This window comes from Cebidichthys violaceus, unplaced genomic scaffold, assembly GCF_023349555.1.
Source record: "Cebidichthys violaceus isolate CVI_PGR_0920_01 unplaced genomic scaffold, fCebVio1.0.p SCAF_102, whole genome shotgun sequence".
In the NCBI taxonomy this organism is placed as follows: Eukaryota; Metazoa; Chordata; class Actinopteri; order Perciformes; family Stichaeidae; genus Cebidichthys; species Cebidichthys violaceus.
This window is the reverse complement of record NW_027176266.1, coordinates 314,791-342,591: the sequence shown is the minus strand read 5'-3', so window position 1 is coordinate 342,591 and position 27,801 is coordinate 314,791. Positions and strand designations below refer to the sequence as shown.

At 43.3% G+C, this 27,801-nt stretch overlaps 1 protein-coding gene across 1 annotated transcript; it reads right to left on the bottom strand.

The window, feature by feature from the left end:
* Nucleotides 1-500: 500 nt before the first annotated feature.
* On the bottom strand, nt 501-25,991 carry tsc1b (TSC complex subunit 1b). Its single transcript, XM_068729779.1, has 22 exons — nt 25,921-25,991; nt 21,461-21,685; nt 21,107-21,210; nt 19,678-19,830; nt 18,796-18,940; nt 18,211-18,365; nt 18,047-18,120; nt 17,761-17,939; nt 13,436-13,554; nt 12,049-12,214; nt 11,838-11,959; nt 11,129-11,222; nt 10,661-10,768; nt 9,392-10,034; nt 8,485-8,528; nt 7,438-7,604; nt 6,902-7,084; nt 6,614-6,724; nt 5,690-5,812; nt 4,043-4,230; nt 3,763-3,936; nt 501-3,419 (listed from the first exon to the last, which is right to left on the bottom strand). Exons 2-22 carry the CDS (start codon nt 21,567-21,569, stop codon nt 2,765-2,767), a joined length of 3,816 nt encoding a protein of 1,271 aa, XP_068585880.1. The 5' UTR covers nt 21,570-21,685; nt 25,921-25,991; the 3' UTR covers nt 501-2,764.
* Nucleotides 25,992-27,801: the final 1,810 nt, after the last annotated feature.

Here is a 27,801-nt window from a genome sequence, read left to right as displayed (position 1 = left end):
AGTGTTTAAACTATGCTATGCAATGCACATACATGCAGTGTAATTTATTAGAAATATGCTCAAGCAATATTCTTATATTTTTAAAAAGATCACCATGGCCACCCCAGTACTACCTCATACAAACTACTTTTACCAATACCTGTAATAGCAGTAATAGTTGGTGTTTAGAGCCGTTTGTGTTCAATCGTTGCCTGCATGATATTTGAGTTTCAGTACAGATATCAAAACAGTGCACTTTTGATACCTTAGTTTAAACCCTTTTATAAAGTGAACAGAAATGTGCTTACTGCTCAATACATCCCCTCTGAACCCAGATGGCCTCCAGCCAGTGTTAAATGCATGTTAAAAGTCTTAATTCGAAAGGTTTATGGATTTAGATTAGGAAACGTCTAATCAAAGCATGTAAACAAACCTAAGAATCTGGTCACGCATTAAAAAATAGAAATAGAAAAAAAAAAGTGAAAAATGACAAATCACAATTTCCCTCAGAGCCAACAGTCCAAAAGTAAAGATATTCAGTTTAATGTGGTATGTGAAGAAGAAAAGCAGCAAATTCTCACATTTAAGAAGATGGAAAGATAATCATTTATACGACTAAAGCGATTAATCCCTTATTCAAATTATTTTCAGTTTGTTTTTTAGCTCCAGGGCTCATTCCTGTGCTTTTGGGCCTTACAGTATATCACAGGGATGACCACCAAAGAAGTCATCATGTATGAATTTAGACACTCTTTCATTCTCTTTTCATCAGTTTTCTATCGAGCTGTAAACCACACAGTATAGGACCGACTGACTTTTCAATCTGCACACATCTGAAAATGTCCCGTCCCAAAAACAAACTCAACCTTCACAGGACAGAATGACAACACCTCGATGCTGCATTTTACAAAGGGCGGCTTACATTCAGCAGCAGAATAAAAGCAAAACTCAGAATTGTAGTGCAAAACATTGAAGACGATCTTTATTGTTCACAGTTAAACACAAGCCACTGCTTTAAGAACTTCCTTTTTCTTTTGCCATTTGATCCCAGATTGTCCAGCTCCGGTCAGAGTCCTGGTTTCTTCAGTTTGTGCTGATTGTACCTTCTGTCTTGGTTTGCGGTAGTTACTACGGTTGGCATTTAAAGTGGATTGTTGAACATGCTTTAGATAGCGAGGCAAAAGGAAGTGACAGCAGGCGTTCCCGGTGGACAACAGGATTTAGACAGGATTAGTTTACTTCTAATACTCAGAGGAAACTCCCTGTTTATCAGACCTGCACAAAGGAACCTGATTGGACGAGACGTTGTCTTTCCCACGCTGTACCAGCTCAGCGTACGCACAGCACGAGAAACAACACTTCTGTTCAGAGACGTTTGAGTTCAGCCAGAACACAAATGTTTGCATGGCACTTCAAAAATGGTCGGCTGGTCGTCCTGAACAGAAAAAAAGAAAAAAAACGAAACAGGATTTCTATAAGCTTGGGCTTGTGTCATTTGCCAGGTCTGAGTCAAATTTAGGATATGTACTTCATGGCTTAATAAATACAAAACAAAAAAAAAGGTACAACAGAATGTGGAATTCATAAAGACACATACAGTTTCATCAGTTTCCAAATTTCAAACACTTTCTCGATGCGTCGTTGCTGAAATGCCAGAACCAACACGACTGCATCACCTCCATGCTTTCACAGTCGTGAACAAAAACACATTCTCCCCTCAGACTTATTTTGGGCAAAAAATAAAAAAATACTCAATGGAGACATTTTTTGTTTTCCCCAATTCAGTCCACTCCAAGGTTTCCCCAGAGCAAAACCAAACACCTCCACGTGCCCGTCACCTCCACCGCTCTGATGTAACACCCAACATGCACATCAAAAACATATTTCAGTCCGCAGTCGACACCAAAGTGCTCCGAACAGATGATCGTGATAAATTATAACTCCTGGTGTTAATGGTGTTAATAACTGATTTGGTTGGAAAGGGTGGGTACACCCAAACTACAAACAAAAAAACATTAAACATTTTCTCACTTGGTTTCAGTTGTACAGACTAGAGTTCTATTTGTCCAAATTTGGAGATATTTGTGTCTGAGATTCCCGTCTCCACACGTAACACAATGGAGGTGGCTTCATTGGTGGTGCCAACAGCATTTACAAAAAACAGTTTATTATAACAGCAAATTGTCTTTCTGGAAAACGTGTCCCCATCAAAGGGACTACTTCTATTCAGTAGAAAGTAGTTCCAAAGAAGACTTCAGTTCGTGACACCGTTTCAGAAGGTTGTTTTTAAGTGATCTTTCAATGCTGTGAGCACCACAAACTAACTTCCATTCACTTCCAGCAGAAATCTCAAGAGACCGATTTCTCACAATTTGGACAGATGAAAGCAAAACGTTCCTCATGGCTGGTACAACTGGAGCCAAGTGGGATGTTTGCAGTTCGGATGAACTGACCCTTAAAAACGTTGGTCTCACAGTGTCACATTTTTAGTGTCTTTGTCTCATAATCAAATTCATAAGACTAGCATCTTCTCTGGTAACATCACATCCACTTTGTATCCCTCTCATCATGTCAAAAATCCATCGGGGGAATGACTCGGAATAAAAAAGAAAAAGTAGAAAAACATTATGGGAAATCCTGTTGTCCACTCAGAGGAATGGAACAAATAACACTGAAATCCAAAGAGTTACCGACATGTTACTCTTTCTGCTGATTTGTAGCTCTTCTCCGACGTTAAACCCGTCTCTGGACCTCCGCCCTGCGTCCCGGCTCAGTCCGATGTCTCTTAACTGTGCTCGTGATGTGTTTCATTGTAGTCCATGATCTTTAGCTGCTGCTGCCGGGGGCGCCCTGAACCCGCCTGACCCCGCCCTCCACCTGACCCCGCTTTCCTGCGGGGGCTTTCCTGGCTGGAGGCCCGCTGCTTGGGCTCGGAGGGGGGCTCCTTGGTGGGCACAGTGAGAGGAGTGGCGAGGGCAGGGGCCGGGGGCGGGGGCGGGACGGCGGAATGTGCCGCGCCAACATAACCCGGGCAGGGCGGCTCCACGCACAGCTCCGTCTTCAGGCCGTGGGCGAGGCCGGCCAGGCGCATCGACGACTGCTCCTCATCACACTGGCTCTCGCTCTTGTTGCGGAACAGCTCGCGGGCCCTCATGCCCAGGAAGCTCTTGGCGCTGGGGTAGGAGCCCACGGTGAGCGGCGCGTCAGAGGGGGGCAGGGGCGCGAGCGAGTTGGCGTAGGGACAGGACAGGGAGGGCTCCACCAGCAGGGGCCGGGCCAGGTCCTGGCTGCCGTTGATGGAGTAGGCCGTGGTCTTGGAAGAGTTGCTCGCCTTTGGTTGCCGTGGCGATAAAGTGCTGCTGTTGCCCCGAGGGGAGTCGCGCGGTGGTCTACTGCCCACTTCTTCGTTGGTGTGAAGTTGACCGTCTGGTACCATGACACTGTCGAGGACGAGAAAAACACTTAAGTACATAAGCACCTGGTTTTATTATTCGTAACTATGTGTATTTATGCATGAGTGTATGTATGATCTATGATCTATGTGTGCATGTGGTTTATGACACTTTCAAGTGTATTGTGCGATACAGCGGCTTGGAGCCCAAGACAAATTTCCCTGCGGGACAATAAAGTATATCTTATCTTATTTTCGATATTTGTTTAAATTTTTTTTTTCCACTCGAGATGTGAAACTGTCTATGATGACTGTATGTGGTTAAAAAAAATACAATCACAGATCTCTGTGTGTGAATTAATTACAAAAAGTAAGTTACAAGTGAGCCTGACCTGGAGTCAGCACACGCGTGTGGGTCAGCTCTGCCCCCTGGTGGCGAGCTGCTGGCGGTGCCGGCCGGAGCCTCCGTCTCAACTCTGCTGTAGAGCTGCAGGAGTTCAGTCTGCAGCAGCTGAGTGATTCTCCTCTGAGCCTGATACCTGCTGTCTGAGCCCTGCAGCTCCGCCCTGCAAAGAGAGAGAACAGAGAGGGAAAAGAATCAAAAAAAGATGAAGCAGGAGAGAGAGAGGACACAAGGAGCTTGTGTTGAGGACTCGGGCGGTTCGCGCTCACTTCGCCTGACACTTCACGTCCTCGAGGAACTTCTTCTGCTCGGCGATGAGGTGCTCCTTCTTGGAGTGGTGCGTCTCCAGCTCGCCGACTCTCTGCTGCGCCGCCTCCAGTTTCTGACCCTGAACAAGCAGGCTCTGCCTCAGCGTCTCCACCTCTTTCCCATAAGACACCTTCAGCATCTGGGCCTCCTGGTGTGGTGGGTCGTTGTCCACACAGGCACAAAGAGCAGGAAGCAACGAGAAATGAACGAGAGGGTGAAGGAGACACAGATCAACGATTGTGGAGCTTTTAAAAAAAAAAGTTTTTAGCCATGCGACGGCAGCTTGTTCTTTCCATGGTAGTTCTATGGGGAGTTTTCAGTGTGCATCACTATTTTTCTATGCAATAAATGCTACTTTCTGCCATTATCTACATGCTTTGACTCAGAGAAACCTGTGTTACTTTCTCTTTGTAGACCTCTATGTCACGTGGCACATTCAGTGAAGCGCTGGACATCCGAAACTTGCGTGTCAACTGAGAAATTATATGAAATAGTATTTTCAGGATAATGTAGTTTACAATATGCTAATTATACAAGTGTGAACAAATTCCTCCAAAGTGTAGATCTGTAGCACAGCACAAAGTACAGGAGTCAAATCTAGGAAAACAAATATTGGATTTTTACAACGACTCAGCTCTCCCAAACGTACCCGATAAAATGCACTGCTACTCTAGAAACGTACCCGATAAAATGCACTGCTACTCTAGTGTTAATAGTTGCGTTATAGCTGGCGAGAAAAATCAGTCAGCCTTACTGTCTGACTCATTATCTGAGCTACTCTCTATACAAAACCCCCAAAAAATGTTTCAGTAAGATGCAAGCCTCTCCATGATCACAACTATGATGTGCATTTCACTAACGGTGAAAACATCTTCATAAGGAATAAAAAGCCAAAAAACTATTTGGAAAATGGGTAAGACTCAAAAGGATAACATCTGGCGCAATTGTGTGATGCGAGTAGGGCGGCAAATATACATCATTTTCTAATATAGAATATTTTTTAACTCAATTGATTAAAAATCCTCAAAAAGCACAAGCTGAAATTAATTTAATCTACGGTCTATTTTCTATTGAACTTAATCTTTGGATGATTAACCAACACACAAATCGTATCTGTGTGTTGGTAGATTACATTCAAAAGATTAGAATATGTGACTTCAACACTGGACGTTTAGCTCATTTTAACACACTTGAACCTGTCAGGCTTTGTTGAGGGTAAAACACACAAATAGCACTTAGGATTTACTTTCCTCCCTTTTACTTTCGGGGAAGTTAACGGATGTGAATTTATGAGCAGAATATATTTTATGATAGACTTAAATAATGGAGATTGAAATGAAGTATTTTCTCACACTTTGTACAACTATATGTTATAACTGTGATGACCATGACATGATCTAGACAGACGATCTTACAGTGAAGCTAAAAACGCTTCAGTGGGACAGTTTGACTTGGCGCCCAACAAACCCAATTAGTGTCCCTTTTTTCACCTCAGTATGTCTTCTCTGCAGTTAAAACACACACACACACACACACACACACACACACACACACACACACACACACACACACACACACACACACACACACACACACACACACACTACCTTGGTATTGTCAGCTCCTGCGTGTGGTAACTCCTGCATGGACAGCTTATGTGCCTCCCCGAGGAGCAGCAGCTGCTTGTTCAGGAAGCTCATCTGCTGCTGGGTGCTCTCACTGTTGCTCAGCTGAAGGACACACGAGACAAACAATGTCGACGGAGGGCAAAACAGCAATTAAGCTACAAACCAAAGCTGTCCAGGAATATCTGGGAGTGCATCGACAACAGGCACGGCGGAGTTAGTCACTAATGATCTCTCGCAGAAACCCGCTGAATGCTCGACAAGCTGCGCCCAATGATCCGTCGAAACATTTCGGTGTACGCATCACTTTAAGGAGGTACTTTATGACACCGTACAGACAGTCTCTGAAAATGATGTTAAGATATTAATCCACGCAGTCTATTCATTCTGTCTGAGTATCATAAGTAAGGAGCTGTAGTCATCTCACAGCCTGTTTCCTGAATCAACTGCTCTGTGTTTGTCAGGATTTTGGGTTCAGTCTGGGTCAGAGGAGGGAAACAGACTTCAGACAAGCCCCAGGAGGCAAAACAAAACCAACAAAAAAACACCCGGACCCCCCGTGATGCTGACCCAAAAATAGAGACGGCATCTCCAAGGCAACAGAGCCCTGGGACAGTCTGCGGTCTACGGAGAAGTGGCAGGACAAGGACATGCTGCTGTAACCCAGGTAAGTGTGACACCAAAATTCCTTCAGCCAGCTCCACTCCTCCATTTAGAAAGACAGAGGAGGCACACCGGCATCTTTTGGGATTTAAATTGTACACTAGATGAGCCAGAAGGGCAGCAACCAAAGAGCTGATTTAAAGGGATAGTTTTAATTTTTTTAAAGTGGGGTTTCTGGAACAGCCTTTTAATCAATGACCTGAAACTCGTTCACTCAGACCATTAATCAGGTTCTTCCTTTACCTTGATAGTCATCTGGTTGAGGAGGTGACCAGTGTGGCATACTTTGTTGTTGGCCCTCTGAAGCTCCGCCTCCAGTTCATCCATCGTCTTCTGGCACTCCTGCAACTTGCTCTGGAGACCCCGAACAGAACCAGATTAAAGAGAGTCACATTATATCTTCTGAAGGTAACCACAGTGGACAAATATAGGTGTGCTTTATCATTATCATGAAGCTGCATTATACAAAACATATACAGTTATTTATACCTGTATCTGGATCAGTGCGTGTGGGTGTGTGGGTGGGTGTACCTGGAGCTCCTGGTTCTTGGTGTAGTAGTCGTCCCGACCCTGCTGCAGCTGTCTGATCTGACTGTGCAGCCTGGTCACCACCGTCTCCCGGTCGTCCCACAGCTGCCTGTACCGCTGCTGCTCCACCTGCAGACTCTCCCTCAGAGACACGATGTCCACACTCTGCAGGTTCAGCTGGTCCTTCTAAAAAACACACACACACACACACACACACACACACACACACACACACACACACACACACACACACACACACACACACACACACACACACACACACACACACGTTAAGTACAAAGAGTACGGGAGTTTCTAAACGTCTGTTAGAAAGAACAGATGTTTGTGCAGCCCAGCTGTTTATTTTTAGCGAGGGCAGAGACAGACACATAAGACTTTGTTCAGCCGATTGCTGCGTGAATGTGTCAGCGCTCCACCTCGTTGTTTACACTTCATTCCAGAAGACAAAACATTTAATACTGGGTTTTTTTTGGTCTCCATCAGGGCTAATCTGCGATAATGAGCCCGTGCACACTTGCCATAGCGTTGTTCTGCTCCTCCAGCGCGGTGGCGTTGATGATGCGTCGGAGGAGGCGTCGGTTGCGGACGGCGTGCTGCTCCCTCTTGTAGCGCTCGTACAGCAGCTGGTTGTGCAGCAGGAGCAGCTGGCTGCGCAGCGTGTGAAGCTCGTCCAGCGGAGCCGAGCCTGGGGAGGCCACAGTAATAACAGTGTAATTAACGCGGTCACACGCCTGACGCACTCACACTCACACCAGTAGAAATCAGCTCGATCACTGTTCATGTGTGGAATAGCACAGGTGATGTAGTGAGATTCCGCCAAGCTATAAACGCTGACAGCATTCTGGTGTAAATGTCCATCATTCGCTATAAACAAATTAAGTTTTACGTATCTCACTTGACAAAAAGGGAACATTTGCTGACTGGTCACACAGTGACGGGAAACTAGAAACGATACAAAACTGCTACTCCTGTCCGTTTCTCCAAACTGGGGGCAGATACAACATACAACCCCAAAGTACCCATTCAAGGTTGCGGTTTACCCAGTTAATCACATTACAAAATATATTTTAAATGTTGTACTCTTCAACCCCTACAATTGGCCAACATTACTCTGGATACAGAGCTTCACTTGTTAATATGAATGAGGGGGAAGAGGGCACAGAAATAACACTTCAATAGAAAATCCTCATGAGAATTTGATCCAAGACCTTAACGGTTTCAGCAGCCAGCCACAAGCTCTGTGTTGAGTTTTGTTTGAGATGCAATCAAAATGACATGACTCCTATCAGCCAACCAGGGGAGATGATTCAATTCTAGAGTTGTAATTACAAGTTGGTCAAGAGTATTAAGAAAAGAGGCTCTGCATGACAGTGGGAACTCTTGTGGGTTTCTGATTAACTTCCGCTGAACAAATTTCCTGTCTGACTGGGTAACATTTCAACATGCTGCTCATGTCTCGGAGCTCGTGACGAATCACTAGTCATGCCTGAATAACGCGCCATCTGCAGTCTTCATAATGGCTTCTTTTATCAGTGTACGGCAGACTAGTGCTGCCAGTGTTTTACCTCCAAAGTGCGTCCAGTCAGCTGACTTACTTGGCAAAGGTAATCTGGAGGAGGAGAGAATGAAGGAAAAACATGTTAGAAGAATGATCTCTCTGGGACGTTTTCTTCTCTTTAGTGATTCATGGCAGTCAGGATGTGTAAGGACATGATCATTTTCAGCAAACTGAAGCACTACCAAAAGATATTTAAATATGTGCATATGTGTTTTAGGAATAGCAAGAGTTTCTGGTGTTGAGAATATAATATCTCAATATAGTTGATATATTGATATCCCTCCATCCTGCCGTGTTTGTCTCCGATGAAGACAGACGTTGGGGTGATGAGCCACCGAAATGAGCGAAGCCAGATCGTTCTGTGCCCAATGTGTACTTTATTGACACGGTTGTATTATTGGCCAGAGGACCGGTTCACTGTGTCTGTGTGTGTGTGTGTGTGTGTGTGTGTGTGTGTGTGTGTGTGTGTGTGTGTGTGTGTGTGTGTGTGTGTGAGAAAGAAAAGGGCAGAGGGATTCGGAACAATGTCGTACTTGTTCTAAACTGGGTGTTTCCTTTCGGCCGTGGAAACAGACTGGAAACAACCCAGACAGGCTCTGCACACCGAGACTCACAACACATTTTTTTCACACCGACAACGCACTCAAATTCTCCACGGCTGCACAGTCCTCTACATAAGTACTATACCACATGAACACAGATCATTGTGGGTGAATCATTAAAAAATGCTTGGTATGGGATTCGATGAGTGCTGGATGCAAAAGTTTGCACAAAAAAAATAAAAAGGTTCAAAATGGTGGAAATGGCTAATAAACAATAATAATAATGATAATAATAATAATAATAATAATAACAACAATAACAACAAAATAAAAGCCAGAAAACCTCAAATCAAAATCGACCTGTGCCCTTACCTCTTGAGAACTTTATCATGGGTGTCGCTCCCCTGCTGAACAAGGCGATCCAGCACCTCCAGTGGTGAAGCGGTCGCAACCCCTTCCTCCTCCCCGTCCTCCAGCCCCTCCTCCCGCTGCAACAGCCTCTCCAGCGCCGCCTTGTGCACCGCCTCCAACGTCTTCTGGCCCACGAAGAGCGAGGCCGCCCTGGGCAATGCCAGGTCGAAGAACGACTCGTAGGGCACCGGTGCCGGGGTCTTGCTGCACGGGCTCGGGGAGAACATCCCGAACTTGGCCACGTCGTCGTCCGGGGCCGAGGGGCTCCGGTGCAGGTGGTGATCGATGGGGGTGAACCCCGACTGGAAGGACCAGGACTGCTCGAGGCCGAGGGCCGAGCTCCTGCTGTCCCCTGCTCCGCCTCCTCCCCTTTCGCTCCCGCTGCCGCCGGTACTCACGGTGGTCTCCCCTTTGTCCGGCGTGGATACCACACGGCGGGTGTCACTGGCGGGACCTCCGGGCTGGGTGTCAGAGAAGGTCTTGTCTTGTGCCTGACAGCCGGTCAGAGTCTCCGTGGTGAGATAGAACGGGGAGTCAAAGTCCCTCAAACCAGACAGCTCCTGCTTCTCCTCTGTGATCTTCAGCAGCTCCTCAGTGATGGCAGCTGCAACAGAAACAGCATATGGGTGATCGAGGTGGACTTAAACCTGCGTTTATGCTCTGAATGTCGAGGTCTGTGCTTAAATATTTCAAGTGTGAAGTACTCTCTATCCCGCACAGATAAAAACAACAAGGTGTCTGGGATGCTGGGTTCCCCCCCCCCCCCCCCAAAAGAGAGACGGGAAATGTTCAAGTCTAAGCAGCTAGCTTTGGCAGCAAGAGCTTGTGCCGTTTGGCAGATGCTTCCATGCAAAGTGCTTCACAGAACTGTAGGTGCATTTATTTTTAGTACGAGTGGCCCAAGTGGGATTTAAAACCAGTGACTGTGCAGAGATAGCTGAACACAAGCGGGGATATAAACAGGAGTGTGTTAGCATCATGGCTGTTTAGTCAAAGTGCGTGAGCACAGGTTCATTCAGCGCATGGGATCCAATTAAAAACTTTTGGGTTCAGTCAAAAGGTTGAACAAAAGGTTTGGCTGTTAAAACACAAAGCAGTTTCACTCCCGTTATTTTTTGTGCTTCCCCACCAAGAAAAATCTAAATACGATCTTTTCATGTACAGCATATTCTGGTTGTGTGAGGATACCAACAATTACGGCTCTTGGATCTTTATCAAGTCAACACTCACCCTCTTCCCTCTCTTTCTCCGTCCTCAGCTGAAGCTCCAGCTCCTGTTTCTTCATGAAGACCGACAGCTCCGTCAGAGTCATGGAGACGTTCTCCGCGGCTCCCGCTTCTGATGAGGGAGAGTCACAAGTGTGGGTCAGAAAAATGTAGTCTCCAAAAAAAAAAAAAAAAAAAGCAAAAAAACATCACAGCAACAAATGCACATCTGATACATGTTTTTAGAAGTTTGCATCTTTTGCTAGCGCAAATATAGATAGGGAGAATCCAGTTGTGATGCAGCAGGTCTCAGGAGAAATAACAAATATCACTGAACCTTTTAACCACAACTGTGAGTTAACTTCCTATCCGGGTTAAATTATTAACCGTGCTTTTCCACGGGTTCATTTTGGATGAGACTAAAAATTGAGGCGCTGTGAAGACCTTTACTTTGAAATTAACGACGATTAAATCACAGGGATGAGACACTTACCTCTGTTTGCTGCTACTTCCGCACTCTTCTCTGTATCTTTCACTGGCTCCTGTCTCACCAGTGCAGGCTTACCGCTTTCTCCATGTCGACGATCCTGGAATGTCACAAAGTTTATAGTTTTAATTCATTTTCATTTATACCTCCTTTACATTGTGTGAATGATGTGGGATTAAAAACCTCATGGGCAGGCTCTTATTATTGCCTACTTCTACATTCATGCACCAGAATAAAGAACATTTATGAGACAAAAAGCATCCCCCCCCCCCCCCCCAAAAAAAACCAATCAGACTCCGGCTGAGAACCAATAATATGACTTCAACTCTTTTCTCCCCGATGCTTCACTTCAAAATCAAAGCATGTTAATCAATTTGCCTCCTGCTGACTAGGAAATGAGTTCTCAAGACGATACAAGTTAAGATCATTTGAATTGGCTGACATGTTTGTCATATTTGCTTGGACATTCCTAATTAGCAACACAAGAGGAACAGTCTCCTAAATAATTAAACTATTGTGAAATTCAGAAAAGCAGCATTGGTCTTTTGCAACTCTGTTGAGCTGAAAAAGTAAATAATTGAAAAGGTGTGTTTGTGAAAGTACAAATAAAATTCACAAATAGACATCTAACTGTTACAAACTCATTGACGGGGGGAAAAAATGTAAAGAAGAAGCGTTGTAATGATCATGTTAAAACTGAGGGGAGAGAGCATACCTTTCTTGGTGGACTGGACTGGACTGTGTTGGCTGGTAAGGAGATTATGGGGAAGTCATCTGATAGGGTGGGAGGTGGGGAAGAGGTGGCTGGAGTGCTGGAGGCAGGCGTTCCTTTTCCTCCTGCTCAAAAACAAAATCAAGGGGTCAGCGGAAGAGAAAATTCCAGATCAGCGCACCAACGGCTCTCTTGTTAACGTGCGAGTGCTGACCTGATGTGCAGTGGAAGCGGCCGGGAAGGTGTGAGGCACTGTGGGAGAGCTCCAAGTTGGGTGACATGCCTCTGGAGGAAGGGGGCGTGGCCATGCCACACAATGAGGAGGGGCTCCACAGAGGGTCTTTCCCTCCGCAGGAAGAGTTGAGTTCACAGGTGGAGTTCTAGGAAGGAAGAGACCAAACGATTACAGCTCCGACAGAGAAACCATCACAACACGGACATAAGCTTCCGATCTCTCAGAGCTAGTGCTACGTTTACACAATTGTTAGTCAGTTGGGTTGCGTTGACGGCCCCAAAATCTTACATTCCACCTTGCAGGCTGAGGGGCTGAATTGCGGTGTAATTACATGGTGTATAACAGAGATATGCCAACTCATCCGAGACAAAAAAAACAAACACCTCTGCTAAAGCAATACACATCTTTACATGTTTTATTATGATATAAAACATTAATCTCAGAAGAAAATAGCAGATTCACGATTTCACACAACAAACTAAACTAAAATATTAAAAATAACTGAACCTATCACGGGACGACGGGAGTCAAGATCTGGGTGGCTCACCACCTCAGCTAAGCTATTTCTTGGTGGGAAACTGAGTTATTAGGTAGGACTCACTCTATTATTCAGTTTTGAGGTCCTGTGGCAGATCGTCCACCTTGCTGAATCCCTGACCTCTGACCTCCCTTCTGAAAAAGTGTTGCTTGTGTTGTTACCGTTATTGCTGTAATGATTGTAACTGAGGGAAGACTACTTTGTTGATGAACCTTTACTGAAATACGGGACTTTCAATATTAATTTACCTGGTAGTGACAGTGGAGCAGGTGGAAGCTCAGCATCTTGCCCGGAATGACACAATTTCACTCAATGTACCCCCCCCAAAAAAAATAAAATAAATAAAAACATTAAATGGCGGGTCTCCCATGTTTTCCAAATTTCCATCTGTCTGGGACTGAGGGAGTGTAACGCAGAGACAAATACTCAGACAGACCCCATAGGGGGCACAAAAACAGCCAGACCCCTCCCTTGTGTGGTTGGCCCACTAATAGAGAGGGAGAGACGGCATCTCCATGGCAACCAGCCCGCGGGAGTGTCGACAGAGAGGTGGCAGGACGAGAGAGGGGAGGGGGACTCAAAAACTGTCTGTCCACTCACTTCCTGTCAGCATCTTGAAAAAGCTGATCGAGGACATTGTGTGGTTGTGTGGAGGGAAAGCACTGAACTCACTCTGCCTGACAGGTGACATATGGAGTGTAAACATGACCACGTGTACAAGAGCTGACAGCAAACACAAGCGTAACGACTAAAGATCTGCTACCACCCCCTCCGATCAGCTACCTTGCGTCTCAACCAACATTCTGACAGCGTTATGGATGAGCTTACCTGCCGTCTGGAGGTCTGTGGGCTGCGGGGGGAGGACTGCGTCCCTGAGAAGGGGGGCAAGGACAGGGGCGGGGGTAGCGGCTGCCGGGGAGTCGAGAACGGGGTCGAAGAAGAGCTTCCTGTTGTCAAGAAGACAAATAGTCTGATCAATCCTCAAACGGACGCACCTACTGCTCTTTAGGACACTGCCGTTTGTCCTTTAAACCAGTTAGAATACACAGTACTACTGCAGCACATTCTCATCATATATTAGTAGCACAACATATGGACACAACCAGTACTATCTGTTAATACTAATAATAATAATAATAATAATAATAATAATAATAATAATAATAATAATAATAATAATAATAATTAAAGCTGCAAGCAGCATTGATCGGGCCCTCGCAACGTCACACACGTCGAGGGTACTGGCAGGACTCTGGTTGATGCGGCAATGCATTTCTGTGACCATCATACACTGCATGCACAAGTTAGATGATATTTCCTGCGTCGACCAGCAGCATAGCAAGACCATGTTGCCTGGTCTTAAGCCTCAAATGTTTTGAGTGTACCTCCGATACAATCATAAATGTAAGCCTGTTAAGATCATTAAGAAAATGAACGTGTGAATGTGCTTCAGTATTTGTAACATAACAGACTGTCAGGTTACTGGGATGGAGTTCAACTCCCTACAGTGTCCTACTGATTGTATTTGGACTTACATGAAAGTTAACAGAACAGCAGTGTCATTTGTTTTTACTTGAACACTTTAATTTGACACTGTTTTCATTTTAAGCTCTTCTGTAACTTTAGATTGTAGTGTGAAGCATTCATTGTAACATTTAACCTGATTCTCATGTAGAAGCTCTAGACAGATCATTTATACTAATGCCCACTGACATGGTTTGAAAAACACTGTTGATTAACTTTTGTTCTCCAAGCATCTTAGTTTGCACATATTTAGATCAGAGAAGTCTTTTTCTCATGGTGTGCCCACAAACCCTGTTTGGGCCGCTGTTATTATAGAATTCTGTTTACGTCCGTGGTTGCCAGTAGGTGGCGCTATGACTATGAGTTAATATTGGCATGCAGAAGACCTAAAATCACGACAGCAATCAAGCATGTCAAGTTTGGGGCAGTTTTGACAAAGTAAGGTTGAGTTACAAAAGCTTGATGGATGATGGCGAATCATGTAAAATTGCCGCGACACCAAGTCCATGTTATCCGATGAAACATCAAGCTTTTAGTAACTTTTAATCGTTAAGGTCTTTAGGTTGTTCTGACCAAATTCTAAGCTGATCGGATTATTTCCCTAGGAGGAGTTCGTAGTGCAGCACCTGGAAAAGGAAATAAAACCACAAGAAATTCATACAAAATTCAAATTGGCTGACTTCCGGTTGGGTTTAGAGCATGGACCACTAAGACTTTTTTTTAAGTCTACATGTGATACACCTGCTTACTTAATTTCATACATCTAGGTGAAACGTACTACAAGGGCTGCATCGTCGAAATATTGTAGGGGGCGCTATCGAGCCGAGTTGCCACTCTGAAGCATTAAAATCACATCAGATAACTACATTCAGGATTTTAAATGTGTGTGACAAGTTTGATTTTGTTTTGAGTATTTTTAGCCCCTCAAAAACACCTTTGTTTTTCATGGCGAGGAATGCATCGCCACGGCAACGGCATTTCACGAAACAACAAGCTTTGAGTAACTAACAAAGGTCTTTAGATTGTTCTGACCAAATTCTAAGTTGATCTGATTAGTTCCCTGGGAGGAGTTCGTTAAAGTAGAGCGCCTGGAAATTGAAAAAACGACACTAGAAATTCAGACTAAATTCAAAATGGCTGACTTCCGGTTGGGTTTAGGGTATGGCCCCAAGAGACTTTTATTTAAGTCCACATGTGATACATGTGCCTACCAAATTTTGTTAATCTATGTGAAACGTACTGCGAGGGCTGCTTCGTCGAAATTTTGTAGGGGGCGCTATTGAGCCGATTATCATATTATAGAACTACATTTTGGCCTTGTGATCTGTGTGTCAAGTTTGCTTGTGTTTCGAGCTTTTTTAACCTCTCCAAATGACCATCGTTTTTCACGGCAAAGACTGCGTTACCACGGCAACGGCGTTCAACGAAACATCAAAAGCTTAGAGAACTGGCATTATGAACTTCTTACATTTGTGTGGAACAAATTTGATGTTGATCTGATTTTCCAACTAAGAGAAACAAGCCAAAGTATAAAGACTTTAACTTACTGTTGCCAGTAGGTGGCGCTATGACTATGATTCAAAATTGGCTTGCAGATGTCTTCAGGCCTGGAGTTTAATCAAACATGTGAAATCTGGTAAAGATCTGATGATGCGGAGTCGAGTTACATCAGTTTATTCGTTCATGGCGAAGGATCGAAATTCGCAGAGCCGCCATGTCGCCACGCTTCGACAACTTCCTACAATTTTCACAATGAAGCATTATCAAGGTCTTAAGGCTTTTGTGACAAAATTTGAGAGGGATCCGATTAATCTGTGAGCAGTAGGGTGTCAAAGTACACAACCTATGACTTCCTGTTGCCACTAGGTGGCGCTATTACTATGATTCAAAATTGTCATATACATGTGTTCAGGGTCAGGATCTTATGACATATGAGAAATTTGGAGCAGATTAGGCAATGTACAGCCGAGTTACAACAACTTCCTGTTTCATGGCGAATGGTGTTTTTTTGCCGCCACGCCACGGACACATAGTTCGATAACTTTTTGATCTTTGAGTATCGTTTCACTGCCAAGGTCTCAAGAGCATACTGACCAAATCTGAAGGCAATCGGGTTTAATCTCTAGGAGGAGTTCGTTAAAGTACGGCGCCTTGAAACGGTCCAAAAACGTCATCAAATTCAAAATGGCCGACTTCCTGTTTGGTTTAGGATATACCTCCTTTTGACTTTTTTGTACGTCCCATCACGTTCCACATACCTACCAAATTTCATACAGCTAGGTGAAACCCAAAGTTGGGGCTACTCTGTAGGGGGTGCTATCGAGCCAAAATGTCATGCCGCAGCTGGACACCCCAATAATACTGGAATTTTCACCACGATTGAATTTTGTGCCAAATTTCAAAAGATTCCCAGTATCCCAAGCACCTCCTTTTTGCGATGAAACTGGTACGATAATAACAATAATAATAATAATAATAATAATAATAATAATAATAAAAAACATTAGAATAACAATAGGTCCTCCGCTCCGACTACGTCGGTGCTCGGGCCCTAATAATAATAATAATATCAGGATCATTCCTTTTATTTGCACTGTATCTAACATACTATTGCTAAATTTACATGTGGACAGAAAGAAGCACTGAAATGGTTTATTCCTTCAACAGGGATACTCGGAGAACTTAAAACTCAAGATGTTAGCTGAAGTTTTTATTTGATATTATTATTAATATTTGTCTGACTGTACAGTAAATTTATATATCTCGTTTCTAATATCGCTATATTACCCATAGAATCTTTCTCAATAAAAAAAAAAAAAAATCCCCAAAAATGTACTTTATTATGAAATATTACATGGACGCGTTCACATTAAAGAGTTTTGTTTATGCCAAAATACATGTGTAACATCCAAATGTGGCCCATAAGATTTAAAACTCTCAGATACAAATTAACAAGCTGCGTTAGTTCCAGCATAAATTGAATACAATTTGTTTTGTTTTTACATTGGAAGATTCTATTGAGGGTTTTGAACAAAGTTTTAATGTCTGACGTCATATTTTATGATGTCATCTTAAAAAATTACCAAAAAAAAAATAGACTTTTGTCATTGTGGTTAAACAAACGTAACTTATGGTGCTGTTAGATTGCTGCTAGACCGTCCGGTTAATCCCATTCAAAGCTGAGCTTGTGTTTTTAGATAGCATGTTGGATTTTATTTATATATATCATGATAAACACAATGATATCTGAGGAGCCAAAACCCATCCTGGTTTAATGATTATGACTGCAACGTCCTGTCATAACATTACACATGTAATTATTGTCATCTCCCTGTTGTATCTTGTGTTAACCACCGATTCATTTTGCACAAGCTATACTGGTTTTTAAAAAGGTAGTGTGAATTTTAGAACCCGACTGATACATCAGCATGTCCAATATTATCGGCCAAAAATACAGATATTGTATAACTGTATTTATTGGCTGATAGTAATAGAAACAGTTTCCCCATTGCATAGTTTTTCCACCAGAGAGCAATGACAACTTCATTGTCCACCAAAAATAAAACGAATGTTTATAGTTATGTGCCTCCACCTCTACCAGGTGTCATACGTATGAGGGGTTTACTGACCGAAGCTGCTGTGGAGGTCTGTGTAGGGGCTGGAAGTGCAGTCTTGTGGTCGCAGGTGGACTTGGGGGTAAAAGTTCGCAGGCATGTTGGCGTAGCCCTCCTCACAGGAGGCCTCCTTGGGGTCTAGAGACACTTTGGCACATTCGATGACGATATCGTGGATTTCATACTTTTTCCACCTGCAGCAAAAGCACGGCACCAATCGTCAAGGAGATGCGGTAGACTTGGAAAAGAAGATTAAAACACTGAATTGTTCCTGTACCGGGCAGAGCAGTGCGGTACTTACCTGGTGGGGTCGAGCTCATGGTCCTTGGTTCCTGTCACCAGTTCTGGGTGAATACGAACGTGTTCAAGCATCGGCTGGATGGACGATTTAGACACAAAATCTACATTTAGTAATTTGTAATAATGTAGAGCGACAAACCACGGCAGCAGGGGTGATAGCCTCACCTTCACTACTTCCTCAAAAGTTTCCATGTTCTCCTTCATGCTGTAATGGGAGCGCAGGTAGGACACAAAGTTGCAAGGGTACATGCCGTAGAGACGGTGGAAGAGTGAGTAGACGCTGGCGTGCAGGTGGATTAGGTAAACCTCCGAAACGTGCCCTGAACGTGTCAGAAATATTCAAGGAAAAACTTGAAACACTCTCACATATTCAACAAGAACAGCAAGATGACTGTCTGTTTGTTTGTTTTGGCGTCCCAGACTTCCTCCCCTTTCACCAAAATTAGATTTCCACGCTCCAGTTAACTGCCTGCGAGTTCGAACATCATCTCAGAAGCCTATGAGTGGTTGACTCTTTGGTAGATGAGATTAAAATACAGTAAATACAATAGTTGCTGAAAAGGTTTATGTAGTATGTACAGTATTAAAAGGGATCTTTTCTGCTAGCAATACATCATATATCATTATCCTGTGCTGTACTAGAAGTTAGTATGTGAGTAGTTATCACCCCAAAGACTAGCTGGGGCGACCCATTCATACACACACACGTTGCACCGACGTGTTCTGAGAGGAGCGACAGGAAGCTCCTACCGGGATTCTTAAGGTTCCAAGACGCCAGGCGGCCGAAGATGTCGAAATACTCCCACAGGTGCTGCTTCCCGGCTTGAGGGATCATGGGCAGCAGGGTGATCAGCACCAGCACTCCGGTTATCAGCACCACCACGTCCGTATCCGTCTGCCAGGACGTTTGACAAAAGTCGGTTTGTGACAAAGTCAGACAATGAAAAAGTTGAAATTAAGAACTTTTGATTTGTGATTTGACAAAGACGGTCAATTAACAATATTCAGCAGTGTAGGTCCTTAAAAGGTTTAGCAGGGAGTTGGTTGAGAAGCAAACACCAGCTTATTGCAGCATACTACTCAATATGTGTACCATCGTTCAACATACTTTTGTGTGAACAAACAGTATGCATCTCTTCGGACGCACTTAACTGTAATTACCAAGTCACTTCCTGAGAGCTGTCCGCCATTGTCTGTTATGAACGTTCTCGTCACTACCGCATTGCATTGAGGGATATTTATACCCGAGAAAGGTCCACTAGTATGCGATTCACGGACTATTGATTTCATACTAAGGTTTCAGACATTCTAAAACTGTTTTAGCGCACTAAATAGCATGTTAGCGTGAGATTTCAGCTCAACCAATGCTCTAAGAAGTCTACCTGTGCTGAGCACAGAGTGTGTTGTTATCTACACGTCTCCTTGCTTTGTTCGCAAATTAAATCCAAAGAAATATGTACCGTTTGATTTTGCACAAAAACTGTAAATTGAAAATTATAAAAGAGCCCGGCTAAATATCACATATGTGATTCTAAAGCAGCTGGACGAAAACCTCCGTAATCGTCGTCCATCCACACGCCTCTCAGTGCCGTGACGAGCTCTTTGCTCACTGAATCGCAGCTGGCTGGTTACCTTGAGGCATTTGAGCAGCGACAGCAGCAGAGGGTATCGAGCGATCTTGTGGATCCAGGACGGCTGCTTGCGGATGACATGGCCGAGCAGGGTGAGGGTGGGCAGACGGCAGGCCTGTCTGGTCATGCACTCATTCATCTTGTCCAGAAGGTGCTGCGATGGAGGGACAAGCAGGGATTAGCTCTGTATTATTCAACACAATAAGGTGGCTGGAGTTTTTTTTTCTTATTAGTAATTGATAAGGAGAGGAAACTATCCTTAAGGAAACTTAATTTAGAATTGCTCCTTTTCTATATCTATATTTAAATCATATATTATTAAGTTACACATAAAAGTAGGAGCTACAAATCCCCACTGTGATTCTACACCGACCTCTCACACGGAAGTTGCTATGAGCGTTTTGATTAGATGCAAATTAAATCATAGGACTGCAGAAATAATGGCAGTGACCTCAAAGCCCTACAACACATCCACATCTTAGTTTGCTATGGCAATATGCAAATACCAAAACAACAACGACAATGAAGCAGAGGATAACATCACTAAGAGCTGAGGACAAGGCCACCAACACAATTAATGCCTATGTTCTTACAGATTCATTATGCGAGTGTCCTGTCCTCTGTTTGTATCAATAGTGCTTTCATTTCACTAGTCGGTTTTTTGTTGTTGTTTTTTTTACTTGAGTTTTGTCTCAAAATGAGAATCCAAAAATGAATGAAGCTATTGTAGCTTTTTAACCGTGTTGAACCACCCACCGTCATTTAACCTGCTGTCAGAGTGCAGGAATGGTTTGCAGACAGTTAAGAGACTGAGAGTCGATGGTGAAAACAGGTCTTCTCAATAACCTTTGAGAACTTACTGCCCCGCTAGCGGCTGAGCTAAGCTAACGAGCTTCCTTTTCCCTCTTCATTGACTTTATTGAGCACAATTTTCGGTTGAATATAAAAATGTGGGGGAAAAAAATTGAGAATTGTGGTTGCATTCAAGATGGAGAGTTTTCAACAGCCTTGACTGTCTGTACTACAGGATGTCCCATCCCGTAAATAAAATGTTATCAGACCTATCAACCTACTCAGCTTGTAGTCTTTTTCTAATAATTGTTTTAATTACATTTACAACAACAGAGTAAACTTATCTGTCATCATGATGGTGTCTGTTGTATAACCTCCATGTTACTCAAGTACTTTACATGAAGGGCTACAATCCCATATATAAATCAGATCCACAGATTGCTGGGCCTGTTTCTCTCAAACTAAAGAAAGTCAAAGCATGAATCAATAGTCACAGGGAGAGGAAAGCAAAAAAAAAAAAAGCAAAAAAAGAAGTTGAGCAGATCTTCTAATCCAAATTGATTGGGTCAAATCAATTTGAAATAATTGATTTGACCCGAAAAATGTTGTTGTCGTTATAAATCCCGTGTGTCTCTCACCTTATCATGTGGCTCTCTGACTGAGGAGAGGATATGCATGGCCTGGGCAGAGTTTGTTTCCAAGAAGTAGTCCACCAGCCCGTTCAGCAGCATGGACCCTCGCTCTATAAGGAAAACAGGAAGGATAATTGGGAGGAGTTTGTTTATCTTTTTAAGAAATAGCAGTAAGCATACTGAAACCAGGAAACAGAGGAGCCATGCTAAAAGAAGAACGTCTGTGAAAAGAGATGGTAAAAAGAACAATGATACATCAAACCTGGGTGATGAGGCACAGGCCAAACTGAAGAGTAAAGTTACAATTTCTCAAAGCTCCCCAGATATCTGAACCCACGAGGATAAACCACGCTGCCCTACCAGTGCTGAGCTGCTCGTTGATGAGGCCTCTGATCTCATCTAGCTGCTGGAGGTCGGAGGTCTCAAGGAGCGGGAGGAGGTCCCCCACGTTGGGCTGCTCCCTGGCCATGGCGGTGGCAGTGCTGGAGGGGGAGGCAGCGTCTCTCTCTCTCTCTCTCGCGGTGTCCGTCCCTGCCTGCCTGGAGGACTCCTGGGGCCACCCACCAACACAGTCTCCAGGCACCTCTACAACCAATTCACAAACATTCCCAGAATTAGTGAGAGCCGTGATCTGGGATTAGTGGTCACATGACAATACCGACCGAATACTGGGAAACGGGGTTTGTGCAAATGGGATTTCTTCAAAATGGAAATGTTGTCCAAACTGGTAGCTCAACAAAATGACATGTGATATGGTGTAGTTATTGGTGACAACGGCAGAACTATAATCCCTAACAGGACTGTTAGCACAAGTAGCAAAGATCACTAGCAAACTGTACACTGGCAGCACTGACTCTCTAATTGAAATTGCAAAACCGAAATGATGAATCATTTAAAGCAAGCCCGGCATCAAACAACAGACAGACGTTAGTGGCTAGCTGGTGATCATAGCGGAGCGTTTAGCAGCTAAAGAGCCAGATGTTTACCTCGGGGGAGTTAGTGGAGTGCTAAGCACTAAAAGGACAGTTAATGTTGGACTTTCATAGACCAAGTGGACGCAGACAGGGCTCTAAAAGAATGCCAATGTTGCTGTGTCTTCTGGGCGTGGAAATACGCAAGCCGTTTATCAACACATTAGCCTTTTCAACTTTACAAGGTGATAATATGTCACCGTTGAATTATATAGCTTGTTGCACTGCCCCCAGGTGGCCAAAAACATGTAATGCAGGTGTAAGGGATTATTGGTAAAGCTGGACAGAATAAAGGGTTTCCTTATACGTTTTTTGTTTAACCTCTACTAGTGCGATGTCTCGTGCACACCAACAGAGCACTCACGTGCGCTTGCACGAGGCGTACATGCAAACGTACGAGCGTGCAGGTGAAGAACCGACTGTGCCTGCAAATAAGCTCTTTCCAAAGCAGCCATTTTCTACATGTCAGAGCGGGGTGGACACAGGTGTAATTGATCAAATTAATTACAGTACCATATTATATATTATACCCATGTTTACCCTGCAATGACATGTCAAAATGGCTGCTGTGAAAAGGGCCTATGGTTTCACACTACATCCTCAGATCTTCAGGTGGCGGTGACATGCCGAGAAAAGCAGCAATGTGGCAATTTCTCAAACTTTTAATGAGAGCAGGCCCCGTTTCACAGCAGACGTGTTGACACACAGGTGTCCCCAATAACGACGTTAACAATGGCTCTGTTCTATTCTAGCGCCACAGTGAGTCAGGCCTCACGCCTGTGATGTTCCTTACATATTGTGTTACTGAGATGAGAAAATAAATCAAACTCTCGGGAAAGTAGAAACCCACGGGTCCAATGACAAAGCACATATTGAGCTCCGCTGTTCAACATCACCATGCAACATGTGTATCCCACCACACTTAACGAACGGGAACCAAGTTTATCCAACACACAGCATAGGATGCATTTTGTCACTTATACTGAACATATACACAGCCTCACGAACAAAAACAGACCTAAACCTCCACACTTCTACAACGTAGAACAAACCAACAAAAGGTTTAGGGAACGCATTAAGCCAACAGACATGGTGGAAAACTACCAAGAAGTAATTAAGACAAATATATGACCTGACCACGCCAAAGATTACTTACTTCAATCCCCAGCGCCCACAATGAGAAGTTTAATTTAAGAGTTGTATTTACTATTTATTATACCCCAGCAGCAATTTTCTTTAAAAACACCGCCCGGCCGAACGTGTTTACCAGTTTCAGCTTATTAGTCTATTTACGTCGTCTGCGATGCATATCGGGCCAGACGCCGAGTCACTCATTCAATTTAATAGGAGGCCAAGGAGAGCCTTGCAAAACCTCCATCTGAAAAACAGGGAATAAATAATCCTGATGGGCAGGTCATTATCGTCAGGGTGTCTGCGCCCAGCAGCTTATTCTCTAACGGGAGTAATGAATCAGCGGCAGACAGCCTCATCAGCTCCTAAGATCTCCTTTCAACACTTAGACAAAACACTCCACACGCTGGAGGACGAAGCCCACCGACTGTTCCATTAGCGCGGGATACCGAACCGTCCCAACGCAGTCACGGGCTGCCGCAACCAGGACGACAGGAAGAAATGAATCAAGTATCGGATTTGATATTACTTCCTAAGAAGTCAGCCAAAACCTTCTATCATGATAAGGACTATTTAACGATAAATACACACACGTCACAATATAGTATGTTTTCTGGTATATCAATAAATAAGTAGTCTGTATGAAATAAACGCACTGTTTTGTAAACTCTTATGTGAATTAAATACTTAAATATAAAGTATCGGGTGTTTCTCATTTAATTAAGAGAAATGTGATTGCTTGTCATTATTCATTTAACGGCATTGTCTATCACGATATATCAAACTGCGGTACGATTCCATGTCAAGACGATAAATCATGAATCTGTGATTTGATGATGGAATGCTCAAATGCTCTCCCGTTTGTTGATTCACAGAAGAGGTCACGGCGAAAACGTCCCCCTGTTATCAATCAAGTGCTCGGTCACGGGGTCAGGGAGTCGGGGGTGTGGAAAGTGGAATCAAATGACGCGGCTGGTTGTTGGTTTGAGCGTCTTCGGTGGCGCAACCACGAACCCCGCTCAGTGTGAACTCTCCGGAGGACACAAAGATCCTTTATGCAGCCCGAGCAAACTGGAAACTACGTTTGGCGAGCGGTTTACCAACAGCCTCTATTTTCTCCTGGGTGAATAATCTGAAGCAGTTTCATAAAACACACAAACAGCCTGCTCAGTGCACTCGAAGCAATGATTTCCATCAGCCCAACAGAGCCGGCTCATTTAGCTAAATAGCACATTTCCTTTTATCTGCTCGCTGCAGGAGATGAAAGGAATTGTTGAAGTGGTCTGCTGGACCAAACGGGGCTTAGAGCAACAACTGACAATTCTTTTCAGAACAGATTACATCATGCTCAGGACTATTTTGATTTATAATAATGACAACTTTCTGGCCTATGCAAAACACTGTGATGCCTGCCCAAAGCACTTTCATATCACATCAAGTCATATCATTGCTTGTTTTGTTTGTTGCTAAAGACGTTAACAATTCATCTATCAAAAATAGTCAATTACTTTTCTGTCGGTCAACTAATCAATTCATTGACTTTTGACTTAATTAGGTTGAGTATTATTCAATGAATTCAGAGGCAGTAGCCAAACTTTTACTTCCTTTATAGAACTTAAACTTCAACCTCCAAAATGACCGAACACTGAAAAACATTAAAACCTCTACGAAATACAGGTTTCAGTATTTCCTTAATTTTAAAAGCGCCAGAGAGAGGAACACTTTGAAACTTAAGGACATGAAATGCACAGAAAATACAGCTGAATAAATAAGATACAATTCAAAAGTATTAGAGCATTTCAGAGACATTGTTTTTGGTTATCTGGTCAGACATTGAGCACATGACTTCAGTACTTGAGTAATCCGGGCTACAGCCCTGTTGTAAGATATTAGTGTTTTCATAAACTAGCAAAGTTGTGACAGACAGACATTAAACATGGTGTCAGTCCAGCATGATGTGAAACACGGGTCGAGGAGGTCAAACTGTTAAAGTAGTGAAGCATTTTGTCTGCATGGTGGCAGGAGAGCCTGATGACGAATGAATGAACACATGCTAGCAGGATATTAATGATTGACGTGATAATCGAATGAGAACAGGTGTTATTCATGAGTGATTACAGACGAATGATATAAAGCAAAGGGACATGATGCAGAAAGCTGCAAGAGATATGTCACTGTGATGCATTATGAGGCAAACAAATAAGCTAATAAAAAAATAAAAAAGGCTATAAAGACAATCTGTTATGCCGACATGTAGAGGCCAGGCTGAGGTCTGAGGCTGAGAAGCAGCAGAGCTGCTGCTGTATGTGGACTGACCACTGGCTGCTGCCTGTCGTAAACAACTCGCTGAGAACAATGGGCAGGGTTGGGTTTACTTTATCCGATTACACAAACATGCAGGCGTCTTTCCTCTGGTAAAGAGACAACCTCTTCAAACACAACAGAAAACGCAGATAGAACCACAATTAAACGTGCAAAGCATCAACGTCTCCAAAACCCATCACCGGGTCTTTCCAAAAACAAGTCAGTCCCAACGCAGAGAGCTAACGTTAGCTGGGAGCAGCGACCCACACCCGGTCGGGGATTCATCTTGCCTGTCAGCCGCGTTGTATCGGCGGAGAAGCAAGCCGAACGCCTCGTGCGCAGTAAAACCCGTCACATGCGTTGAGATTCGCTGCAAGAAAACCACAGAAGACATGAATAATCGGAGCTGTTTACCTGTTAGAGTAGCTGCACTCCACAGGGCGCCGCCATCTTGAACACCTCACAGCCAATCCCGCCGCAGTCAGCCTCCGCTGTCGGGCTGCATGCAAACTAATCCCCCAAGTTAGCGCCTCGCAAGTCGCAACCGCAACTTCAACAACTTTTTCACCCGAACAACATCTAAAATAAACTTGGTGAAGTACACGTATCAACACAGAAGTAGTATTTAATGTGTAACCCGAGATATAGTTTTGCTCTGCTGCAGAGCTAAGATTGTTTTTCCCATCTCCCCATTGGTGGAAGGATGAAATGTGTGTAATGCGGTTTCGCGTGACCCACATGTGAAGAGCGCACGCGCAAATTAGTTGTTTTTTTATACCAGGTAGTGGAGAGATCAATATGGAAGCCAATTAATGCAAAAATAAATACAAATAAAAAACAGATGCAAAATTAGGATGTTAAAATGTATGCATGTATGGAGGGGCATAACTGAGATACTGATCTCTTATCTATTTTTTTGTCTTTTCCATCCATAAATGTACTTCCATATTCTCAACACTATAAGCTGGACATTTATTTCACATTTTGGTACATTCAACATAATATAATATGATGCTTCGTCATTGTCATTGACGAAATGTCTGCAGTCTGTCTCTAGGAGATTTATTCTGATTGAGCTGCTGGCTCGACTATATGTTGGGTGCTATACAGTGTATTTTATTGATATTCATATTCGACCAAGGTTTTACATGAAGCTCTATGAACTTGCCCATCTGACAAGTCAGCTACTTTTTTTATACATGTATATAAACCGGTGTGTAAACATAAAGTAAGCACACATTGCATAACATATTTCTAAAGTGCTCATTAAAAAAAACTGTTCAAAAGTGTTGTGAGATGGTCATAACTGAGTGTAACTGATTCAGATATATTTTACGTATGAATAAATATAATTAAATAGTATAAATGCATCTTTTATCAACATCCAGGAAATACCCAAAGTCCCAAACTTCAACATAAGCGTCAAGATTTCAGATACACATACTCTCCACCAGATGTCGCACTTGTACTTCTTTCCTCGTATAAATCCTCTCCTCCTCCTCAAAATGTTTCTCGACTCTTCGACAAGAAGTTATTTTAACATCATTTGATTAAAAAAAACTAAAAAAGAAAAGAAAAAAGAAAAATGATAATAAAAAAAAGAAAAACATAAAAAAAGCTCACTCATCTTCTCATTTCAATCTATCTTGTCACTGTGCACATGCGTGACACCAGCATCCTCAAGTGTGAAGAAATCTCTTGTCTGAATATAGACATGCTTTAATAAATAAAGACAAGAGTCAACAGTGTCGATCTCCCAGACTGGTTTGGTGTGTGTGTCTTTGGAGGAGCTACAGTCTCATGTGATCTTTTGGCCGTTTAAATCGTGCACACAATACACAGCATGACTCCGAGTAAATCCTGTAAATCAAACATTGTGAGGTGGAAATAATTTTGTTCGGATTTTGTTCGTTGGAAGAACTTACTTTTGTTTTTATGCTTTATTTTTATGAAAGAAAACATAACTTAAATTGATGGTTGGTGTGGATTTAAATGTATTTCTAACAGCGCAATTAGTCAAAAATGAAAACAAACTGTCTTTCATTTAAAGCGCCGAAACGCTGCGCCCGAAACGAATATTCATGAACTTCAATTTTATCATTTGACCCTAACGTTTTACACTGCATCACTTTGTCTATAGACTAACTGTTCCAGGGACAGCTAAGGCCCCGTGTTCTATACGCAAATTTCCACCTGCAGGTCGGCCTTCTCATTGGTTGAAACCACAGTCAGATTCCCCTGCGAAATTATCTGATTGAAAATCAGGGCGGGGAAAAAAAGAAGGAGCAACAAGTG